Genomic DNA, 25659 nt, shown 5'->3' with positions numbered 1-25659 from the left:
CGCCCATAGACTGCAGAGTTTCTAGGGCACGGTCCCTCCACAGGTGCACCCTGGTGCTGTGCAGAAATATGCTGAAGGCTGGTCAGCGCCCTCTATGATAAGAGTCTTGTCGGCTCTTGTTTTTCCGGACATGTATTTCGTGCACATTTTCTCCTTCCATTCCTGGCGATCGCGTGTTGATGTAAATTTCTTTCTGTGACATAGATGTGGGTATAGGTTTCAAATACTTACAGAACATTTCAATTGTACATCGAAACGATAAAATGAAGTAATGATGGTCGCCGTATATATTGGTTGACGCTAGTAGATCTCAGTAAAATCATTTTACTTTTTCCCCCAAATTTTTATTATAGATGAATATTATAATTTCGAAAACTTCTACTTTGCTACTTTCACCGCGAGGGTAACAGAATGATTCTTCTATCTAATTACTTAAGTATAATTAGCTCATTGCACATCAAAATATGCGTTCAGAAAATATTTTCCCTCGAGTTTGAGTTTGTTCTGTACGAGTTTTGGTGAGCGTGAGTCAGAACAGAAGCTTGGCGTACTGGTTGCTTTCTGTTTGTTTCATTGAAACCGACTTGTCCTAAAATCGCTATAGCCGTCAAATTATTAACATTACCACTCATATATTTGCATACAAATATCTCCAAGCAACAAATGGACGCCACTGCATGCGTAAAGGGAAACTACTTGATACACAAACAATACTATTGTGTGAAACGTCATTTGAGACACGCAAAGTAATGAGTGCCGAACTAATTTTTTTGCCGTTACAATTTGTGTGGTGTTTCAGCGGAAGTTATCATTGTTATTAGTCTCCATGGTCAATAATCGTAAGGAGATCGATAAATTTGGCTGGCTCCAAGGGGAAAAATCAATTTTTCATAAAATATTCATGAGCAGTCTGTTTGTTGTGAGATCATTACGCGGAGCATTACACGCAAATAAATGGTGATTCGGTCGGAGCACATAGTATTATCATGGCCGCCATCATATGTGTAATAAAGTTGCGAACCACTACGGACGAAATCTTTCAACTAGCCAGTCACGGCCAATAGAGAGGAAGTGGATTATTGGGGGATACCGTATCTGCTGTCTCTACCCCAACAAATAACGTTTGTAGGTAATACTGGGTGAACTCATTCGCCTGCCAGCTTTCATCGTTTCTACGAGCACTTCGGACACTTGCTCTCGGGCAACGTGTAACTCGCTCGCCGTACTCGGATCGATCCCGCACACAGGCATGTAGAAATGAAGACCGTTTGACGAGCACATATCGAGGTAAAAGTATCGAAAGTAGCAGGAAAAGAAGTGATATACTATTCTTGGGAGTTTTGACGTCGTTGAAAGCACTTTACAGTCTAAATACCCGGGCGATTTTTCAGTGTTTTGGAACAGACTGTACGCCTATCAATTATTGAGTCGGTAGAACGGGAGAGACGTTTACACATATATAGGCGGCGGGCTGACTGCGTGAAGTTGGTCGTAGGCTTCGTGAAGAACCCAGAGATTCGAGCCGGTGTCAGTCAGATGTGAGCACTTCTGAACGACCAGCTGGCCAAGTATGCCTTGTTCAGATTTAGAGGTGTGTCGGACAGCCAAAGCCAAAAGAGATTATGTCGGCTAAAACTGTGAAAAACTGGAGGGACCACCAACTTACGGTGAGTGACTTGAATTACACTCCACTGTATACGCTATGGAAAGTTTTCTGTTTTGACCATTGAGTATTGCCAGTTGGTGTTTTGTTGCTACTGTGTGTATCGATATAACAATAGTGCACCATTCGGTTTTATAGTTGCAAACAATATATATTTTACTTTACAGTTACATGAGTGTGAGTTTATGTATGCTATTTACGTATCTTCTGTCTATCTGTACACAAAAAGGGACAATGATAAATTATATCTGCTTACAATTCTTTTATGAAAATATTTTTGTTTCCTGATATATCGAAGACTCAGAATTTAATCTTTCAATACCCATATCAATTTTTCCTCTTATAGGTGGCCCTTCGTGTAAGACCTTTTACAGAAAATGAGCTAGAGCTAGCGCCATCCAAAATTGCCCATGTGGTGGATGAAAACGTAAGTTTAAAGTTTAGATTGTTGTTTTGCTTTGTGTGGACTATCTCACAAGTCTTATGATTTGCTGAATATAAAATTCAACGATTGCTCCGGTGAGTGTGATTGATGCGTTTTGCCAGTGTTTGTCTGAGTAATTGAGTAGAAAAGACCCCTAAATACAAATATGAGGGTAGGTTAATTAATGGTTGGCAAGGTTCCTGATGTGGTCTCTTGTTGAATAAATTAATTATGGGATTCTTTCTATCCGAAGCATGGATGTAGTCGTGAAAAGGAGAATATGAAATTGTAGTTAGGACTGAACAGAACGAAATGACAGTTTATCACTCAAATGAACTGTCGAAGTTCATGATTGATGGTTGCTGTTCTATGGAACTGTTAATTACTAGTGCCTGACAGTGGTGGATTAGATTGGTCTCATTGTCGTGCAATTCTTCATACGCATTACCGGTAGTGCATCACATAATTATTTGACATTTTGAAGTGTTGTACATTTAGTTCCATATGCACTGTCAAACTTCCTGTAGTTCACATGCAGTCATATTCTATTCTCTGAACTTCAATGTACCTGTATAAATATGTTGCCACCCTTTCTAAATCACATGTTGCAGTGCATACTTACACTGCAGCTATGGCTACTAACAAGGCAAGTGGGAAATTTAGAAACTGTAGGTGCGGAAATTAAAAAAAAAATTAAGGCATTGGTGTTTCAGGCATGTCGTCCACTGACTTTCAGTGTGTTCTAAAATTATATTGTCTGTATTACAATAAAATAAGAAAAAGAACTCTTTTTTCAGTTACTGTATTAAAATATCCTTGAGCTGCATTGTAGACCTAACTTGAAAAATAGACCTCCAAATATTGCACAAATACAATCATATTCAGTAAGGGTTAGTACAACAATGCTGGCAAATATTTTACAAGTAGAAAGCCTCCAGTGTCAAGCAACTCGTGTCAAAGTTCATTGTCTGTACAAAGAAATGTCACTGCCGAGTTATGGATAATTCAGAAAGCTCTTTGACAAATTACAAAATATTTTTATGTTAAGACGTGACTGTAAGTATCCGCGCGATGGATGTATTATGGGAGGAATGTTTTTGTTACGAAGGATGTTACTCAGGATATCTCGTATCTAGGATTAATACAGGGCTAAGTAGAACTTGAAAGCATCAACTCATGGTTCAGATTTCACATCGCTGTGGAAATTTCACAGCGATAATCAAGGTGAAATCTTTTAATCCTCTTGTAATCACTTGAATCTGTCGAGGAGTGATACTTTTGTCTTCAGGATTTGTTTTGGCGGTCTGTTTTTTGTACTTTGTTTTTAATACCGTCCAGAAAGTTTATGAATTGTTAAATTTCAATTTTACGCAGACAAATAATGTATGTTATTTTTATCTTGTCTTATGTCAGGTGTTGTTAACTTTGTGTGAGTGCTGTTCTGCTGTGGCATGGAATGGGATTTTCTGAAAAATGAAACCTTTGGTTTAAGTTTACGTTTACTGCATGGAAATAGGACCTGTCTTGAAAACAAGATCAGCTTGTACAAAAGTTTGTTGCTAAAAAGTATTAGGAGAGAAGAGTTGTAGTCAAATTTCACAGTATTATATCAGTCAGGTGTGGTTGTCATGAAGGAATTCTGATAAATGGATGATTACAACATTGCTCATCGAGGTTGGCATGCTGTAGTCTGGGGAAAAATCACAACAGCTGTCTGCAAGTATTCGTATCCATGTCAGACCTGTAGTGAGTAGAAATTTGCAACCAAGGAAAACTTTCACTGAAGCTTGCTGAACAGGCAGGTTTTTAATAAGCTTTGCCTCAGAGCAAATTGACTGTCTAACTGCACAACTTTCAAAGGAGAACAAAGGATTAAAAATCACATACACAGTCAATGTCAACAACCACTCATGTGAGAAGTAGGGATTGTGGAATGCTACCACTTTGAAAAATTTTCTGTATTCATTTTTTTTACGTCATGCAACTTTTGGGACAGTAGAGCACCAGGATTATCAGGTAGTCTTATTCACCAGATGTTTTGGCTTTCTAAGGGAACTTGAAAACTCTTGAGTCTGGCATGTGGTTGTCTAGGAATTTGTAGGTCTGCATTTGACCTTAAAAACCACAGGATATTGTGAACAAGACAAAAACTTTGCAATTACCCAGGAGAGTAGGTTGCGTTCACTGTTGAAATAAACCGATTGAACTTTGTAAGAAAGCATGGAAATCTTTCACATTTAAAATTAAGCCGGTTCCAGATACCCTAAGATGAAATTTTTACTGATGTGGCCACTCTAAATTGGTACTTGTAATAGCATTGTCGCTGTATTTACACTAAGCCAACAAAATTGAAATCTTTTATGTTGAATTTACTGAGTGTGTTTAGCTGTATTTGCCAACACAAACACTTGCTAAAGTGCGTACATCTCCTCATCCAGTTTATATGTACTCTCTGAATCTCCAATAAAATTTGGACAAAAGTTAAAAATCTCTGTACATTCTTGAACAGATCAACAGTATACGTTAGCTGTGCAACATACCCGGGTGGATGGTATTCGCAGAATAATTTCCATGTTGATACACTTTTTATCTTATCATTGATGATATTTGGAAACTGTTCATTAGTTTCAGCTTGTATTATTTGCTTTTATTATTGAATACGAGATTGGGCTGTGCTTGTTTGCATATATGTCGCTGAGATAAAATTATTGTACTTTGCCAATGAGAAAACAAAACTGGACGCAGCACAGCGTAGCGGAATTGTGGCCTGACCTTCAGTTAGATGATGCAAATGAACTGAAAACAAACTTCCAGGGATATTTATTCTGGATGAAAGGTCATATGCAGTCATGAAGGTTTGTTGACAGACTCGTAGAGTTTGGCATCGCCTGGAAGTTGAAAACAATATGTGGTTTGCTAACTTGATTGACAATAGATTTTCCTCGTTGTTTAATTTGTAGTAGCTTTTGGAATCGTGAGCTTGATTTTTGCATCACTGAGACAGGCACTTGCTTCGTACTTTCATCTTTTGATGAAACGTGACAGTACTCTCTCATCCTTGTGTAGCCATGTGACATACATGAGAGATAGCATGATACATTACACAAACACCTGGTGTCTTCCCAGTGAATTGTCATATGAGAATCGGATGATGATTTAACTGTTATGAATGAACACACTATACTGATAAAAGTTGGTCCTCCCCAGTCCTGTTATCACAGAATTTCTTAACTGGATTTAGATAACTTATAAATAGATATATGTGTAATCAAACTACAAATATTTACCATATGTTGCTGCCATTGAGATGTGATATGATTTGAGATGATTTGTAACAATATAAACTTGTATAAATACATATATGCATGTCATGTTGTGAAGAAGTAGAACTACAGAAATATTACCGTATACCAGTATATAAATTGTATACCAGTATATATTGGCAGTGAGTGATGTACATGTAACACGCAACTATCTTTTCCAACTGTTTTTTCCCCATTTCTGTTCCCTTGTTTGAAATGCCTTTGTATAGACTCTGTTGCTGGTGCTGCAGGGTAGTGTAGATTATGCAAGAGTTTATTTTGGGAGACGTGAATCGTAGCCTTTCCATTGCTTGAATGTTATCTGCACCTATTTGCATTGTACATGACATAGGCCTTCACATCTTCTCATATCCACAATCTGGCTTACATGTAGTTGTGAGGAGTTGAAGGATTAGTATTTCGGATACCCCTTCCAATGTTATCTGATAGCCAAATACAGTGTATTCTTTGTTGATAGCAATGATACAGTTTTATTGGCAAGTTTTAATAAATCGCAGCTTGGAGTATGATTCCCAGTGTACAGTTATTTCACAGCGTACAACAACTCATTTGAACTGAAAATGCGTGCCTTCCTTTGTGAAGTGTAATTGAAACTCCGAGCCTCACCTTTTGGGTCTGTTGTTGCATTATTTGCGTCAGATCCCATTGTTGTTGTTGGCGGCTTGAAGGTGCTCCCTCCAGATTCCAGATTGGTTTGGACAAACACCAATAATGCTTGCTTTGTGCAGACGTATAAAAAGACCGATAGTGTGGGGATTAATACCTGTTTATTTGTACCAAGACACTTTATTGTTTGGTGGATGTTCTGTGCCACAAGTCAGATTTCAGTACATGTGCTTGTGCCCAGGCCCTGGCACAGACATCCGTTGGTAAATGATACATGGGGTAATCCGGTATCCACCCTGTGGAATAACTTCCGTATAGAGGGATACCTTTATTAAAAAGCTCAGGCTTATGTTTCTTGTCCGTAAGAAATTTCCTTTGTGAGAGAATTTTTTCCCATGCTCTGTATTAACCATTCAGGTAATTATACTGCTCAGTTTGCCCCGCACCCCACAATGTGACAAAATTATCAAGATCTTCATATGTTGCATAAATAAAGTTGTAGAGAATATTTCTGTCTCAGTTTTCTTTATCCTGGTTACAATTTTCCTGTTTTCAATTAAAAATAATATTTTTATTTTCCAGTATCAATTTAGAATAGTTTTTTTGTACCGGTAATTGTGTTGAGAATCAAGCTGTAATTTTAGTGTGTGTGTTACCTAGATTTCCCTAAGGAAGGTATGTACTCGTGAGGTTTAAATGTAATTACTGGAATATATATAATTATGTCTTTAATTGCAAAGTCTAATAATAGGAAATGATAGAATATGTTCTTGAATACAATGGACATTCAGATCGCTGTTTGTCATGTTTCCAGGCCGACTACCATTGTCTCTGCAACAAAGTAGAGTCTGATTAACCATCGGTCTCCAATAAATCAAGAACGTAACCATTTCACATCAACACTGAATAAACGTCTGAGTAAGAATGATTGTGTTGGAAACATTTTTACAGTCGCTGTTATCTTGTCATCAGAAATATTAGCCAAGTTTAACCTGTTCACCCCTGATTTCTGTGAACTGGTCCACCGATCACCATTGATAACAGTAGGGTTGGACCAAACCATGGTTGTTTAAGGGTTGAATAACAAACCGACATGTACATGTAAAATGTAGTTCAGGTCTTGTGTGAGTTGTATTGTGAGTGTTTTTGTGATTTGCAAAACAGTGAGGATCCTTGAGCTTGTAAAGTTGTTAGTGCAACTTTCTTGTATGAACCTTGAATGCTGATTGATGTTTTGAAAATTTGGAAAAACAGAAAAAAAAGGAAACTTCGGATGTTTCAAAAACAAATTCGGCCGTTTGTTAAAATGCGATGGCTTTTCAAAATTGTGTGTGTGTTCTGTACTGTGCACCCTTGACGTGTCAACATGAACTGTTGATTGAACCTGAAGGCTACTTGAGTGGCTTGAAAGTTGTGAAATTTCAGTTCCTTTCTCCACTGTATCTTTTGAAAGGCATTGTGATAAACGCCAAAGAAATTTAACTAACCTTGCGAGAGCAAGCCGGATCTGTCTGGTATATTACGATTCTACAGACTGTAACAGATGTGGTGTGCCAGATATTTTACTTTACTTTGCCAAAGCACAGCAGAGATCGTATTCTGGTTGTATCACCATGGAGATATGATATCTATAATAATTACATGTACTTTTGTATATTAACTGCCTGTATGAAAATCTTCCTGTTCCCATATTTTAGAAAATTGAGTATATTATGAATTTGAAAACAGACAATCCGTGTACATATTGTTGCTAAGATATCCATTCTTTATGAAAACTGTTCATCCAGAGGAAATGTTTATCCATATGATATTTTGTTTATAATTTGTAAGAACAGCTGGCCAGTTGGAGCTACATCATACATCATGTCGCTGAATTGAGGTTATCAGGTTATGAGGTTTCTGCCAATTATTGAACTACTCAATAAATAATGACAGGACTGGCTAAGGCAGATTGTAGGACATGGAAAAATCAAAGACAGTCAAGAGGTGTTCCTTCAAGGTTTCTGAGAAAGGTTTCTGGTTTTTCAGTCTGATCGAGATCAGCGTATAGATTGGCTTGGTCTATTGCTTAGGCATCGTAACGTTATGTTTGTTGTAGGGAGGAATTAAAGGACGTGAACCTAAAACAGCCAGGCACACTAGACCAAATTGGAGAAAAGCTCCCGATTTGGAGAGTTCTCCTTATTAGGAAGAAAAAATGACTCTCTGACCAGGTTAGTTTTGACAGAACAATTCTGTATAAACATTTGTGCATTTAGAAAAGTGTACTAGCACTTTCATGTCAAATTAGAGGGTGGGTTCACAATTGTTCTGAATATACTATTAGGAGGTTTTCTTCCATTTGGTCTAGTGTGTCTTATTGCAAAACGAATAGCAAGGACAACGAAAAGAAAAAATAAGCCAATTCCAACATCTGATTTCACAATTTCTTGGTTCTCTAAAGTGAATAAATACAATTTCTGGGATAGGTGAGCCCCACAGCAATTTATGAGTTACAACTGTTCACGTACTGATTCGTTATAATGATGAGTTTGTGTGATAGTTGTATTCAGTTTGGAAAACAATAGTGACAAAGGATTCACTCAGTCCCCTGTGTAGCTTCTCAGGCACATACATTGATCAAGAGCATCATATCACAAATCTCGACCCATGAAACACCCTTTCACCACCTTGGTTTGGCCTATCCCCATGTTTGTCAATGGTGAGTGTGGATCTGTTTACAGAGAATTGGGGGTGAGCAGGTTAAAACTTTTCAAGAGTCCTCTCTTGTCCTCTGTTCCACCTCTGCAGTTTTCCCCAAAGTACATGTAATACCCTATTTCTCTCCTTGGCTTGTTTTGATGTATCCAGTTTCAGGATCTGACCAAGTAAACATGCTCATTGAGCATGTTTATATTGGTCGAGAAAGTTCATCTATTCAAGTTCTTGTTTATATCTATTTAAAATAACACATCAAAATCATCAATTACCACCAGATAACACTGCAATTATTTACAAATATTGATGCATTTTTTTAGGGTGTTTTCATGGCGACATGGTTTCATCTACGTAGGATGTTGCCACTTCACCTTTTTTAAAACGCAATTGACGTGTGACAACACTTTGAATCAATTCAGGTTTGTGCCAGGAGAACCCAGCTGGCGCTTGAAGTAGACCTGAACAGTTTCACTCGCATGAAAAGTGGGACACATTTTCAAGTAAACAAGGTGATACCGCTCAGAGTATTTGCTGAAGAGATCTTCCATCAGTGAAAAAACGACAGTCGCTGTTCTTAAAAGATTACTGTCCGCTGGTTACGGGAGTTCACATAACACCGGGATTAGCAGTTGTTTTGACAAGTTGCCTGAAAAATTGGCCGAGAAACAAACCCATAGTTAGAAGGGTGCAGTGTTGGTTAGCAACTTGAGAGTCATTACGTTGGCAAAGGTGTCCCTTATTAAATTTCTGTATTGACACAGATATAAATCTCAGGTTGCAGCAGCATTAAATCAAAAGGGTTTGTGTCAGCTTTTTGCCGTGAAGTGGGATGTAATTGTGTTAGAATTGAAAGCACTTGATTGGCGCATGCAGAATAGAGCTGGGACTGAAATCTGATTTAATTGCTCTGCCGTTGACCAAAAAAACATACCATAATTGTGTCAGGACAGGCAAGGCTACCTATTTTGTGGTTTGTAGAACGCTCAATTTTTGATGAGAATAAAAAAAATAATCTGAGTTGTAGCTGTTTTGAGAAAGCACGCTACTTTGTCAAAAACGTGTTGGTTCTTCACGTATGTAATCAAACCAGTAGGAAATGAAGAACACCTATGTGTTTACATGGAAATCCTCACAGAATACCCTGAGTTGATTCGTCTTGTTGCTGATCTGAACTGAGGATCTCTGGGTGACTAAGGTCAGATTTCTGCACAGTGTCACTGTTGGTTCCGGCAATGCTAGGAGGTGCATTATGGATGCTTCACCTCAATGCTTGCACAGAATACAGATGAGGATAGGCCATTGCATTGGAGAAAAGAAATCATCACAAACGCTATACAATATAAGCCTTTCCGTACATCATTAGAGCGTAATAGTGTTGGTAGATTGTATATATATTGGGCGAACTCTGCAGTCAAGCAGAATGCGTCCTTGGGCCAGATATTTCGCCTCTCAAAATTCTGAAAATTGTTCTCTGCCAGTTTGCTGTATGTTCTCATTTTGTAGACTCACAGAAAAAAAACTGAATTTTCACCACATTGTTCTTTTGAAAATTCAATATTGAAAATTGATGTTTTCCTATGAGTGTAGTTGTAACGGTGATGGTGTAAATTACAATTACTGGTAAAATTAAGGTTACTTTGCTAAAAACTGAAATATTTGCTATGATCCACTGATTTCAGAATCAATTATTGTGCAAGAGGAAACTACCGGTTGTAGTTAGCAGTTCTGATGAACAAAGCATTAAAATAAATTTTTCATTTTCAAGGTGTGTGTTTTTTGATATTAGAATTTCAGAGTTAGCGCAATACAGCTTTTTTGGGGTGCATGTGTGTGAGTTTGTGTGTGTGTTTGTGTGCATGTGTGTGGGGGAGGGGTGATCTACATTTGCATACCATTAACATTTGTAGTCATTGCCTTCCAGCCAAAGACTACTTGCATTAACAGAGTTCAAGTAAAGGTAAACCAACCCACGCAGTGTTTAACGCAAATTGGGCGAATTGCTACTTTCAGGCCCCTAATTTTCAGGAAAACCACTCTACCGAAAGTAACTTCCTTCAATTTGGTCAAATCACTTGGAGGTATTGAATCGCCTGTGGAAGTGAGTACAGCGCAATATTTGCTGAGTTATGGACATCAAAGCCATCGCCTACATTGTTAATTCACTTTCAGTCGAACTGCTCATTGCTTTCATGCATTTAAGGTAATACACGACTTGTCCAAAATAGCAATTGAGTCTACCTACTGATCTGTAGACAAAAGCTGCTTGTCTTCTTATGTTAATGTGAGGTGTATGTCATTGAATCGACCTTGAAAAGTATGTGTGTATTAAAACATTTCGCTATTCAAGCAGTAAATGAAAGATTTGAAAGTATTTTAATTTGTTCTTGAGAATTATTTATGACACAAACGTAACTGTTGTTAAAAGTGTATGAAACTCTTTTTTCTCCCACAGCTATTGATCCATTGCTGTTAAACGTCAAACAGTATTGATTCAGGCAGACCTCCGTTGCCGTCTGCACACTTCATGAAATTGTTATCTTGTTTCCTAGCTCATCAAAATTACATGTACATGTACAATTCTTGTGTGTCTTTTGCCTTTCTGGAGTCACCAGATACTGTAAGGGAGGTTTCTACCGTGCAGTTCGTCAGCACGGCTTCATCCGCATTATGTGAAGTCAAATTATCAATGCAGCGGCAATGTGTTGGCAAAAAATGAAATGAAAAAAATCCATCACCGTGTGGAAATGTACGTAATTTATGAGATTTCTCATATACATCAATATCTGCCTGTGAATAAAAAACATAGCATGATATACGACAGAAGATGACTAATATACAAAGACGTGAAGAATTTCGTGACAGTATGATGCTTCCATCGTAAATTAGGAGGTACATGAACATTCTGTATCTTTGCGATTCAAAAATCGTCTCTTTGACGCCATTACCATTTCAAGTTTGAGTGTGTGGTACACATGTCCATGTTTGTAGGTGATTGAAAGCAGGCCCTAGCTGCCTTCAGATAATGATTTCCGACTTGATACATTGGTGAAAATGCTTTTGCATGTTCAAGATAATATTTCATGTGTATGTCATTAGAGGAAAAGAGATTGTCTTTTCAATGGGAGAGTTGACCCTTGGATGGTGCCGATATACAAGGTTTTGATTGATTCATTCTGTAATACACAGGAAGCCCAATTTTACTTCAGAGTTTATGCTCATATTTATCCATGACCTATGAAAGATTGCTGACTATGCCATATGATACCGATCAATTGGAATATGGGATGGTTTTGTGTGAATTTTCTCTTAGGGTAGAATGTGACTCAGGAACAGATACTTGGACTCTCAAATTTTTACAGTTCTTTTTTGATCTATCACTTATGGGGGCTCATTTTAAGGCTCTTGGAGTAAGAAAAATTTTCACCATCTCAGTTTTTGGAAAATCCGAATGGCGGCCGTTTTTAATTTCAGATACATGTATCAGTATATGTCATGTAATTTTTTTTTCTGTAGTGCCAAACTTTGCAAGTTAACCCCTGATTTTATTCTTGATTCGGTAAGAGTGTGGTTGAAAGTTTCATTGAGGAAAGTTTGAGCAAAAGTTTAAGTCTTTCACTTTCAAGGCACGTACCACATGTACCTTAATGTATCTGCAAATCAATGTGTGTAAGTCGTGTTGAGATGGCTGGTCTAATGACTTGTCAGTGTCTTGGTAAGCACAGGCAAAGGGAACACAACAATGCAAGACAATAACGGCATTAAAAGGTTGAACCCAGAAAGAATTTACATCATTCAGTCACTGAGTTTGTAGAAATAAGTAGAAGTGATTTATTAAGCTGCGTGACGTACAGTATCCATCAGAAATTGAGTCGGGAAAAAAATATTTACAAATCGACAGTGATGGCCGTCTCTGTTGCTATGGCATCAAGTAAACAGTGTAAAGGCCTTCCAATTGTTTGCTCTTACATGTATATGTACATGCAAAGCCTTTCAAGTTCAATGTCACCTTGTGAGAGAGTGGTTTTACTTTGTTGACTGTATGACGTATGAGTTGTAGTTTAAGCATTGTCTGTGGTGTTTTACAAACTCATGGTATTGATTAATTTGGACAAAGCAGATAAAAGGGTTTTCTTTTTCTACTGTGCTTATCACTGCAACCAAACAAACCTTGATAGCGAGACACTTGTGTGATATTTATTGGTGATGATGTACAACTAGTGGACTTTGCATTATGTCAAAAGGGTTTTGTTCAACTTTGCTCTGTGTTGTGGAGGAACGGCTCTCTGTAAGCCATCACTGACAGCAGTGTATGCATGTATGCAATGCTTCAGGCAATTTGACAATTCAAAAAAGAACATGCACGTCTCATAATATGTGATAACAGCGCTCATCACTCAGAGTTACCATTTATACCTTCCTTGACATTCTCATATTGTGCTTGATTTCCTTTTGCCGCAGGTTTTATAACAGGAAAATAGCTTGTATATTGTTTTGGACAACAGATTTCACTGAATCAGAAATTTTGAAACTAATAAAATCTCATAAATGTCCCCTGCATGTCTACCAGGACTCGATGAGAACTATTTTGTGATGCTCTTCTAGTGTGTGACATATAATTTTGAAATGCATGCGGGCATGTTCTCTGTCCCAAATACATGTATCATTGCAATTGGATTTTACATATCAGATGTTACTGATAGCCTGGGGAGGCTTGAGAAGACCTGCATGTATGTATGTATGAGTGTGGGCTGGGTCACGAAAATGCTATCTTCCCTTAAAGCATATTACAGCGGCTGATTTTGTAGGATTCAATTTCTTTGTGCGCTCAAATGCAATCAGACAAAACATCGCCGCAGGAATTGAACTCTGATTAAAGAAGAAATTTTGCGATAAGAGTGCAGAGTACATGAAATCTTGTATTAATACCGTGTAATGAAGGAAAACAACACGCTCCTGGTAAAGTATGGGACATGCTTCAAAGCACAAGTCGTTGATGACTTTGACTTTTTAGCAGCAGATGTAACCAAATACACTTTGCTTGTCAGTGGATTAGGCATTTTTCCATTAGACGGATTGATTTCCATCAGATAAGAAAGTCTACAAGAATTTGCACTCACCTCAGTTTTGAAAATCCCCTGCCTGGAATCCATAGAAACGGGTCATTTTACTAATGTACCATCATGTAAAAGCTGCTTTATCGGTCGAGAGTCACCCAAGCGTGCCAGTTAATGGTCGCCAGAGCGGTATCGATTTTTTTCTCTGACCTTGACGCAGGTTTTACATATGTTTGCCCTTGTTTTTATGAATTTCAGCATGGTTGCTTTTGACCATGGGGTTGAATCTAGCTTGTATAGAAATCATAATCTAATTTCACGGTGTTTCGATTACATACCAGTGTGTGCATTTTATACCCAATTATTGAACTTGGAATGTAGGTCGCGGATTAATTTGATTTAATCCCAGTCACTTCAGATTAAATGCCCAATTTTGCACACCCGTAGGTTTTTAATTACGGACGGATAAGTAAGTCGAGAGATTTGAATCGGTTTAGTGTTTGTTGACCTGTAGTGAAATATTTCCACTTGAACCCCTTAATGGCACAACAGAGCTGTCTATTTTGTTAAATTACTCAATTACTTCCTGCGCCAAAGCCAGTGAAATGATTTTGTGCAAGAAAATGATGGTTTCATCATGGTCTGTGAATAAAAGATGAAACGGTCTCTGTATCTTTCAAGACTCCGCGAATGATACAGTAATATTTATATGCTAATAACAGAATGTATTCTTAGCCAGATGATCATCCCACCCCCTCCCACCCATCCACCCCCCTCCCCTCGTTTTTTCAGTCAGACCACAGTCGCTCGAGAGTTATTCAGCTCTGGGACTAGTCGCCCCATAGACGAGTATACAGAAGCGAGAGTTATTCAGCTCTGGGACTAGTCGCCCCATAGACGAGTATACAGAAGCGAGAGTTATTCAGCTCTGGGACTAGTCGCCCCATAGACGAGTATACAGAAGCGAGAAATACCTCAAGTCTGGAAACAGAATGGCTATTTCTTATAGGGATTTTGCCACCATGTCAACTTCGATGTTCGATTTTACCGTGAAAAGTAGCAAGTTCATCTATCATGTAACCGTCGACCGTTCCCTATCATTCTCAAAATTCATACCTGGTACTTGATTTGCTTCACAAACGCTCGTTTCGTGTGATTTTCGGCCGAATTCGACGGACAAGTCGCTAAAACATAAGCGTGAGCAACATTCCGGGCACCTCACAGTGGACGTTGGGCACCTCCACTTTACTGACGTTAGCGCCGCGTACCCATGAGGGGTGACTGGAAGGTTGTTCATGCCTTATGTTTTGGCGACGTGTCTTCTGAACTCGGCCGAAAATCACACGAAAATTCATACCTGATACTTCATCTGCTTACAAAATGCTCATTTCCTGTGATTTTCGGCCGAGTTCAAGAGACACCTGGCCAAAACATAAGCGTGAGCAACATTCCAGTCATCCCTCATGGGTAGGCTGCGCCAACGTCAGTAAAGTGGAGGTACCCAAGAGGTGACCGGAATGTTGCTCACCCACAGGTTTTGGCGAGTTGTCCGTCGAATTCGGCCGAAAATCACACGAAACGAGCGTTTTTGAATCAGATAAAGTATCAGGTATGCATTTTTAGAATGGTAGGGAACGATCGACGGTTGCATGATAGTTGAACTTGCTAATTTTCACAGTGAAATCGGACACGGAATGTGACATGGCGTGGTTTTTATAGCCGTTCTGTTTCCAGACTTGAGGTATTTCTCGCTTCTGTATACTCGTCTATGGGGCGACTAGTCCCAGAGCTGAATAACTCTCGAGCGACTGTGAGTCAGACTTGATAAAAGCTTGCAGTTTTCAAGGATTTTATCAAAAATCCTGTTTAGCATCAGCAGAATACAAGCCCCAGATTAAAGTCATCACATCCAAAAGCCCACGTATAATTGCAAGCTTGAGGGAATTACTTCACATAATGTTCTCATCTGTATTCTCACCGGGAAACAAAACTGATGGTCCGAACACTTTGCCTCAAGATATTTCCTCAAAAATGTCCATTTTATCAAATCAACAATCTTTCATACTTTGACCATGCCTTGTGTTTGTCAGCATTAGGTTTTTCTCAATGCTTTACCTTGTGCTGTGTACACATAGATTTTGTGAAGGTGATTTTGAAACACATGCGGCACTGTTTTATATTCTTAGAGTGAACTCAAAGTACCCGATAATCTTTGCAAACTTTAAAAGCCTATCCATCATTTTTTTCTCTCTCAAAAGAAAGAGGAAAGGTCACAGAGAGCAGTTTAGTCAATTTGCTGCAAATGCCATCATGAATTTTCCCTATATTATTATATTCACCAATATAACATTCATTGTGAAATTACTCAAAATTTAGAAACAATCCTTTGTCTGGGCTGTATATAACTGCCATCCCTCAGGAATCTCGATAACACTCCATGATTTTCCCAGTGCTGCGGTTGATGCCAATCTTCCCAGTGCTCATCACATTCCCCTACCAGCGATGCATTTTCCTGAAGCTCGCAATTGCCATTCCGAGGCAAAGTTGTTTCTCGGAAAACACAGCTCCTGGAAAAGCTTTCAATGCTTTGAAGACCCTGAAGGTTCAACTGAATGCTACCTGCCGCATAATAATTACCAAACTCTCAGTATGATGAATTAGCTGTGGTTTTCAGGGCAGTGCTTAGGTTTACAGAACCTGAAAGCCAAACCGAGATAATCTTGACAACAAGCCTCTGCTTGAACCGACTATAATTATCTCCCTAATTACTGCTGCTCACTCGTATGTACCAGCTGTAAGCTGTTCATTCCCAAATACATTTTCCCATCCCTCTGCCACGGTTCGTGAATATTTGCCTGGTAACAGCTCTAATATGCAAAAGCTCAGTTTTTCCTACATCTAAAAGTCTTGGAACACGTGTTCTCATTAGAGCGGTGTAAATCACGGGCATCAGCATCTGCAATGCCAGCAGGCTGAGCTTTTCCATGTTTTGAACAGGTGTGTGTACAGCTGTGTGAATATATTTGAGCATGAGCATCTCAAGGGAATCCTTTCCTAGCCAGATCAACTCTGTAATGTTACTCTTAACCCGTTGAGTGCTGTAATTTTTCCCACCAAAATTTTAGTGCAACATTTTAACAATTTTTATGAATTTTTTCTGTAATTTTTTTTACTATTTTGGACCAAACGGACATCACATTTCCTTGGCTACAGGTTTTCATCAAAATTTTAGCAGAAATCAGAAAAAAATTTGACTAGGGTACATTTTATAAATGTGACAAAAGTTGACTTTGGTGCTCTAAGGGTTAATGTACAGCAGGCCTGTGATTTCTGTACATTTGAAAGAAACTGTAACACGGTGACACATCAACAGACCTACCAGGGTCATGGTGTCACTTCCTCCCTACATGAAATTATTTCAAGTATTGCAATCATGAAAAAGGCATGTCCAAAGTACTTCAGTTCGGCCCTTGGACTCTATACCTCTACTAAGACCAGATTGAACAAAAAATAGCAGTGTTAATCCTTTACTGTATGTGATGGACTGTATTTCTGTTGAAGTCACAAATGAAATTGAACAGCGATATTTAGAAATTGGCTAAATTTGATGATATTCAAATTGAATTTTTTGTCTGTTCATGCCTCATGGTCCCAGCCACAATACCGGTACTCTACTGACCACTATTTAACTTTGAAGTGTGTGGGACCGGTATATGCTGATTGTGGTTTCCAAGATAGAGATGTTTATGTTTTCCTCTTGTTTGATGATTTTAATTCAATCTCCTGCAAAACAAACCAAGCTGTTTTGACAGTGATAAACTTGCGGTAACTTCTCAGCTGAGGTTATAAATGATGAGAAAAATTGTTCTCATGAACCAAAGGACTTTTTCTACACTCCCGTGACAGGAGTATAGTACAGTACACATAAACAGACTGGCTGTTGTATAATATTGTGTCGATCAATATTCTGTAGCCGTAGCACATGTAGGCAGACTGGCTGCTGTACAATATTGTGTCGATCAACAATCTGTAGCGGTAGTACATGTAGACAGACTGGCTGGTGTACAATATTGTGTTGACAAATAGGGATCAGTGTGCAAATGTAGCATAACTGCCAACAAAATTAATGCTGTGTGGTTCTTAATAAGAAAATTTAATGTGGGCGTGTTACCAGGTAGTTGTTTCATGCCATAGGATCTATAGTAACATTTTGATAACAAGTTGCTCAGCCAATATAACACTGATCACTGACATGTGTCAGGCAGGATTGTTGCTTGTGTAATAAAAGATTAGTGATAGCACTTGTATATCTGTGCTAAGGTATCTGCAAAGTAAACTTTGTTGAAGTGTTATCCAGTGTTTAGTTTAATTAGATGGCTACCTTGTATGCTATCCGTGGTAATTTTCAAGTGTCGCTGTCACATATAAACAGTGGGCAATAATCTATGTGCCCAGGGGTCCAGGGCCACAGAGCAGTTACTTCACCATTCCGGTGGTTTGGGTACATCTATGCAATTGTTCACAGAGCTACAAAACAAGGCTTGAGGACTGCTGATATTGTACCTTGGAACTTGTTCTCAATCAACCAAAAAAAGAGAATGGACTTGCTAACTCCAATGTTTTGTCCAAGTGTGTGTAAAACGTATTTGCTACAATTGTTCAAGACTTTTGGTGTGTATTTTAACTGATTCAGAATGTAACTTTTAAAGTCCGTCCACTTTCATGCATTTGGATGCATTATCAAGGAAGCATAAAAAAAAAATGCTTCATCATTTCAAATGAGAGGATTGGCACAGGAAGATTAACAAAAGACTCAGTGAAATTGCAGTTTCAGCAAAAGTTAACACATACATGTAGCCTGCAATGCATTTTGGTTAATTTTTAGTCCAAGGTGACTGAGAAAGAAATATTTTATTACGGCAATCATTTGCATACATGTATGTGCTGCCTGACTCAATCAGTGCAATTTTTATTGGTTGTTTCACACTCATTCCACATCTCAAATATATCAGTTATTCTGTGTTTGCACTGGAAAGTAGGAAAGAATACCCATATAATGGCTAGAGTGGAAAAACGTGAATTTCCATTAATTTTATTTCAATTGAAGCTCTGAAGAAATCAGCCTTCTTTTGTGATGGAGTTGGTCGACACACTGAGGTTGCAGGAACAGGCTTGATTAAATTTTGCCCGGTCAATTGAAAGTAAATGATTGTATGATTGGCAAGGGATTCAGTAATCACCCTCCTCATATTGATATTGAGACAGTCATCAATATCCAAGTAATTGCACTTTGATGTCCTAATAGGAGGTAATGAAGGGAAACCTTGTTGGAAAATGTTTCTCTTCTGAAATTATGCTCCTTTGGGATTTGTATGATCTCACAAAATAAAATTGATGAATATGCCGTCATACATGTACATGTAGCCTGGGTTGCATAGTCTTTAGTGTGTAAGTAGTAATCACGATAAATGTCATTGAAGATAACAGGCTATTTTAACTGTCAAAACTTGTAGCATGCACTGGTATGACGTGGATTGATCCTGTTGTATACAGTAATGTGTTGGTATAGTCCAGAACCTCTCCTTGGATATGGAACAGTATGCTTCAACTCAGTCAAAGCATAGCATAAAGCGTAACCGAGGAGAGGTCCTAGACTAGCGCAGCTACAGCTGTAGTAGTATGATCTATACATCATTCAGAAATTGGTTGCAGGGATCGTTGCAATGTTTAAGTGTGAACAAGGGTTCTATCATAGGATTTGATCTTTCTAGACTGCTTCCACAGATTATATGCAGTGGTTGTGTATTGAGATTGGCAGATGTGAGGTTGAAATCTGTCCCACCTAGTCATCTAGTGTTTGTTGTATTTCTGGCAAGCTGGCAAGGTACATATATTTATAATGCTGCTGGGTTGCACTGTTTTGGTGTACTAGGAGTATCAGAATAATGTTCACCGTTGGAGTGATGTTGCTGCTTTTGCTGCTTTTGTGTTTGTAACAATATCTGCCATGCTTCCAGGCCTGACAGTCCAGGCATGACTTGTTCACAGGTTGTATATGCAGATACTGTTACTATGGAAACAAGATGTTGCTTTCTCTGCCAGCGTAGAGATGTAAACAGCGTGCACATTGAGTATGCCACACAGGAAATAAGAATTTAACCGTTATAATAAAACTCCAGTAGGAAAAGACACTAGCTTGATGGTCCTATACTCAAAGTCTTTGGCATGAGAAATGGTACCTACATTGTATAGGCAGTCATGGCTATTGTACCAAGACAATGGGCTACAGGTGGAGGTGATACGCATGTACATGTAAATAGATGGTATGCAACCATGATGTAATCTGTCCAGGTTGAGTGGAAGCCGCAGCTTGACAATAATCCTATATAAAACTCGCTGAACAATGACAGCTTTGATATACATGTATTTTCATTACAATTTTTCACACCCTTGGCAAACTTATTCCACCTGGACATGTCTGGTACACTCTCATCAAAATGGAGCTGTCAAAAGTAAGGAAGACAGGAAATCCAGTGAGATTTATCGTTATCCAAGCATGCTATATCAATTGACATAATGGGAGTGATCTTACCTGGTGCGTGTTTTGTAACCCTTACGATGTGACTATAGTATTACAGTGTCTTGTTTACAAAAAATGTGGTCTCTGTTTGTTGAACTTTGTGTGCCCCCTGCTTCATTACTTCCTTTCAGTGGATTCACCACAAAGTAAATTTTGGTTGTAAATTGTTACTGTTCTTTGTTTTATAACTTTCAGGTGTGTTACTTTGAAACATTTATGTCATATTTTAATATCTGTGACAGTTTATTGATTTATTTCTTACCGAACGGTAGTGGACGTACTACAAATCTGCCCATCAACCCACATTGTCTTTTGCGAGGGTTAAATAGCTGAATAGTTTGGGTACCCTGGTAACATTTCTATGGGGTCAAATATGGTTTGTGGGGTTTACCAAAGATGTCCCAGGGTAATTTTCTCACAGTCAGCGGTAACAATAGTGGTTTAATTGCACACACTGTCAACACTGATTCAAGACATTTTCCCCCATTCTGTACTGTGTTCAATCATGTCTCCTCCACGTCCACAGAGACCCATTGCTTTCTCCAACAAAGCAAATGTACTCACACAGGCTTTTCCAGTGGCTTGTTTTGTCTGGGTCGCTGGTTCATCACTTTTCACCGTTACAATGCGGCATTTATGCAGTCTCTGTTTTACTGTTTGTCTGGCAAATAAAATGTGTTGATAATGAAAAAACAAGCCTTCCCTTCGATATTGTTTCAAGAAAGGCTGCGTCATGAAGGGTAGGTCTTAGGTAACCCCAACAGGCACTAGCAAGCATTGAACATGTCAGTTCTGAGACTCAAAATGCATGAAAGTGAGACCATCCTTGTGTTCAGACCACCTTGGCTCGGCTTCACCTGGAGGGAAGTATAGTGTATTAACACATTGCTTGCCAGGCCCTTCGCCTTTTAGCCTGCCAAATCTGTAATAATTGGCCTTCAGCTATTTTCACCAACTTTGCATGTGTCGTGCTCAAGAGCATGAGATACTTGTGTTCATGAGCAGAGCTTGGTAGTTTGAACCTCAGCATACCGGTACTGGACTTTGCTTGTTACTGCACAGGGACGTTTACTTGATTTTTACTGGCAGAACATTGGCCCCTGAATATCAGCTTGGAACACCCTGAAAATAAATTTCTACCAAGTTGATGGAATGGTAGTCTTGCCTCTCAATGTCTTTTGGCCTTCGTCCATGAAAGCCAAAAGACATTGAGATGCTAGATTAATGGAATGGGGATTTATATTAAATCAAACCTATACCCAAAATTTATTTTCCTACTGATTGTGGAACAGCCATCAAAGGCTACTTTTTATTATCCATTGTTCATTGGATATTTGTCGATGTGATAACAATGATGACAATTCACTCCTGTTAATTTGTTTCAACTTGAAAGATTCAAAGATTATGATAACAGTGATGACAGCAAATTCAGCATAAATATGGACGTGAAACTTTCAGTTGCAACAACTGCAAATTTAAGTTTTCTGGCTTGTGTCACATACATGTACTTGTATAGCTAATTTTGTAGAGTCTTGCCTGAATGCATAATGGATTGAATAATGGATATCAGGTACTTTTGATGAAGTGACAGGTCCAAACTACTCTGGTTGACTACATGATGGTGTTGACAATGGAACCAATGGGTAAAATTTCCTCATATATCCAACAATTAGACCAAACAAATCGGACAAATGCATGATGTTAACAGGGATTATATATAGCAGAGCCTATGAACTTCAGCAAAACAACAATTTTGAAACGTGTATAAATGTTCATCATTGTATGAGAAAAAGTCTTGTGCTTGTTTGTATTTAAAACTCTCTTTCCGTTACCTTTATCAGTCACCATCTTCGCAAACAGTTGTGAAGAAAACCATCATACACTGGGACAAATCCCTCCAACTCATAACTCTGTAGATGTCTGTCATTTAATAGTACGGTACTTTTAATGAAATAAAAAATTTTCCTTAATTAAAAAAGTTAAATGTCACAAGGCTGTAGACAGAAACTCTCATTCTCTTCCAGCTCAGCTGGCACAGAGCTGCTGCACATGTGTAGGTTGTACAGTACAGAGATGTCGGAATCTTGTGAAATATTAAACCGGCGCTTTGTTAGGGACAGTAGATAATTGTTACATGTGCGTAGCAAACAAATCTGACTGCATTGACTGCGATTTAGCCCCCTCCCCTAAACGAAAGTTTGAAAGTCTGAAAATCTGACATAGCATATATTGAAAGTGAATTTGCTCATGATAAATAGAAATAGAACAAAAATCTTTTCCCACTAAGCGTGGTGAGTTTGGTTTTTATCCAGCATGTTTCAATTATCCACAACCCCTTAGAAAGGTGTACTGTTGGTTTGACAAAGCTCCTAAAATGTGATTTCAGCAATAGTCAGTGAAGTGTGACAAAGAGGAAGCAAGCCACGTCGATGATGACGTAAAATGAAAGGAAACTGGAAATAATATTTCCACTCTGATGCTCTGGCATGGAAACAGTGTTGTTCTTGAAGCACGTGTGCTGAGTGTAAATTATTTATCGTACGTACTCGTCAGCTGAGAATACGAAATACTCAAGTGAGATTAGACACTGTTTGAAGGGGAAATCGTGGCTTAGGTTCTGAGTAGGCGAAGCTGAGTGTACACCACTAGATTTGATTCAGTGATAATTCTGAAAAGCATTGTTCTATGGGGGATTCGTAAGTTTCGCAGTATTAGTGTTTATGTGAGTAGGCGTTTGGTATCCATGACTACATCCTGTACGAGAAAGAGCAAAGAATGATTTTTTATGACATATATTGTTATTCTGTTTTCACAGGAGAGAAAGTAAGTTTCCTGACACATGCACTTTTGCTGTGTATAGATTATTGATTGAGTGTGTCAATTAAATTGAATGGTTGCTAAAATAAATTTGTTACAAACTTTGTATCTGAGTTACGGATTTGATTCTTCAAATGACTTTGGTCAAAATGGGACAATGTCAGTAAATATTACCATTAATGTTTGAATGAAAATAATAAAAAGTCCTTTTTGCAAAAACAAACCGACCACAAATTTATTATTTGAAAGAGTTTAGAGAACTCTCTGCATGGTTCTCATTAACTTTTTGAAGGCTGTGATTTTTCCCATCAGAATTTTTGTGCAACATTTTACCAATTTTTACTAATTTTTCTGGAATTTTTTTCAGAATTTTAGACCAAATAGACAGCATATTTCATTGGTTTCAATTTTTTATCAAAATTTTGTCAAAAATCTGAAAAACTTGACTGGGTTATATCTTATAAAAGCGACAAAAATTTACTGTGGCGTTTAAAGCGTTAACATATAGAAGTGATTTGTGATGAAATTATTTGACAAAGTGCATGTGCCTTTAAGATGGATTTGGTTGGGACATGGTGAATGAGGTATATTGAAAATATCAATAATGTATTGAAAAAGAAAGCAATACAATAAAGTTTGATTATAATCCCCATTAATGCAAATAGGATTTTCTGTACTTTTCCTATGCTTTGTTGAGACTTTTATGAGAAATCTATTTAAAAACATCAATTCGGCAATTGACAATAATGCTCAAATTTGTGCCACTTTTTCTAAGCTGAGAAATGATGATATGTCATACAGCAAATATCCAAATCATAGCTGACGTATGTTTTCATGAGCACTTCTTTAATCATACATAAAATATGTAGATGTACCGGTGTGTGGAGTGCTATTATCAATGATGCCTATTGCCACGGAGAAAATTATGTATACACAATCATGCTGGTACCAGAATACTATGTCACTCTGTCAATGATATAGCATTAGTTCACCAATACGCCTAATAATTACATTACGTTTACAACCAATAATGCCGCTGCATGCACATGTAACTGTTGAATAATATTCCTAAAATAGACCTCTCTTCAGATCTCCTATGCAATGATGATCATTAAAATCATTCTGGTAGATAATATGTATTTGTTTGAAGTTGTAGTGACGCAAAATGGGCCATATTGCAGTCTTTCATATCCATTCATGTAATTTATGACCCAGTCAATACCATACTGTTAATATCTGATCATGTCAGTGTCTGGATGATTACTTAGATTCCAAAGTTCCCCTGGAACAGAGTGCCATCAGTCCATAACTCTGTTTAAAACACACATCACTCGAGTAGCTAGCAAATATACTTAATATTGCAGTGACATGTTTTCCATCTGGTACACATACGAAACAACAGCAGAGGAGCATACAACTCCAGATTTTGATCAATTATATTTGTTTAGCTTATTTGATTTGGGTGGGGGTAGAGGTGAAAAGATCCATCGCTCAATATCGTTCTAGGGAGGGGGAGGGGATTTCACAGTGGAGAGGGCAGTGCCACCCAGCACCTTTAGAGTGACGGTTCCTTTCCAGCTGATATCGGGAGAGGACTTAACTGAACATTTTTCTTTGGTTCCCCAAACACGAGAGCATATAAAATGTATAAAGATGAGTTTGTGGTTGAAAACTGTTCATACATCTATTAGATAACAAAGTCTTGATTTCCTCTAGGAATGTTACAAGCCAGCCATACTACGTGATGGCAGTACCAGCAGGATCAATGCTGACCTTTTACAAACTTATTCATCCTCTGAGCTGCCGTGGTGACGTACATTGTAAAATATCAAGGTATATCTTGATGGACCCGTAACAGGATGCCTTCAGGACCCGCTAGTCCATTTACCTAGCTTATTACCCTTGGGTAAACTGTTTTATTCCTATGTATATGGAAAGTCGCTGAGTGCCTCAGTGTGCAGTGCAAAGAATCCTGGATTATGCATACGCTGGGGAATTCCCCCGAACTTGGCAAATCTTGTAGGGCCTGCTTGAGTCGCCTTTCTAATTTGCCACGGAGATCTTGATCTCCAGATTGAGAGGGCACTCAGAATAGCTTGAGTAAATTTTAACAGAGGATTCTGAAGTCATTCAGTGTTTGGCTTGCAGAGGCTGATGTGTACAATTCGGAACAATTCCAAACACAAGGCGAATTTACTTTGGTTTATCTATGGTCTCCATCTACAACAACATAAAATGGTTGTATCCAAAGGATTTCAGCGTAGATGAAAATGAATGGTTTTATGTTATATATATATATATATATATATATATATATATATATATATATATATATATATATATATATATATATATATATATATATATATATATATATGTACATAGATCTACAATTGATTGCTAAGTGAATAATCAAACATTGTCTTTGCATGAATACATCTTATACACTTTATATATATATATATATATATATATATATATATATATATATATAT

General features: G+C 38.1%; 1 protein-coding gene across 1 annotated transcript in view; it reads left to right on the top strand.

Annotated features, from left to right (window-relative positions):
* The first annotated feature begins 975 nt into the window (after window positions 1-975).
* The window catches only part of LOC139151364 (kinesin-like protein KIF19), a 60489-nt gene continuing 35805 nt past the window's right edge, over window positions 976-25659 (top strand). Inside the window, exons 1-2 of the mRNA XM_070724069.1 lie at window positions 976-1667; window positions 2010-2090. Coding sequence (XP_070580170.1) covers window positions 1623-1667; window positions 2010-2090 — 126 coding nt within the window. The 5' untranslated portion in view covers window positions 976-1622. The remainder of the gene's footprint in view (window positions 1668-2009; window positions 2091-25659) is intronic.

Source organism: Ptychodera flava, chromosome 15 (genome assembly GCF_041260155.1).
Source record: "Ptychodera flava strain L36383 chromosome 15, AS_Pfla_20210202, whole genome shotgun sequence".
In the NCBI taxonomy this organism is placed as follows: domain Eukaryota; kingdom Metazoa; phylum Hemichordata; class Enteropneusta; family Ptychoderidae; genus Ptychodera; species Ptychodera flava.
Note: the sequence above shows the minus strand (reverse complement) of the source record. Positions and strands in the feature narration are given on the sequence as shown.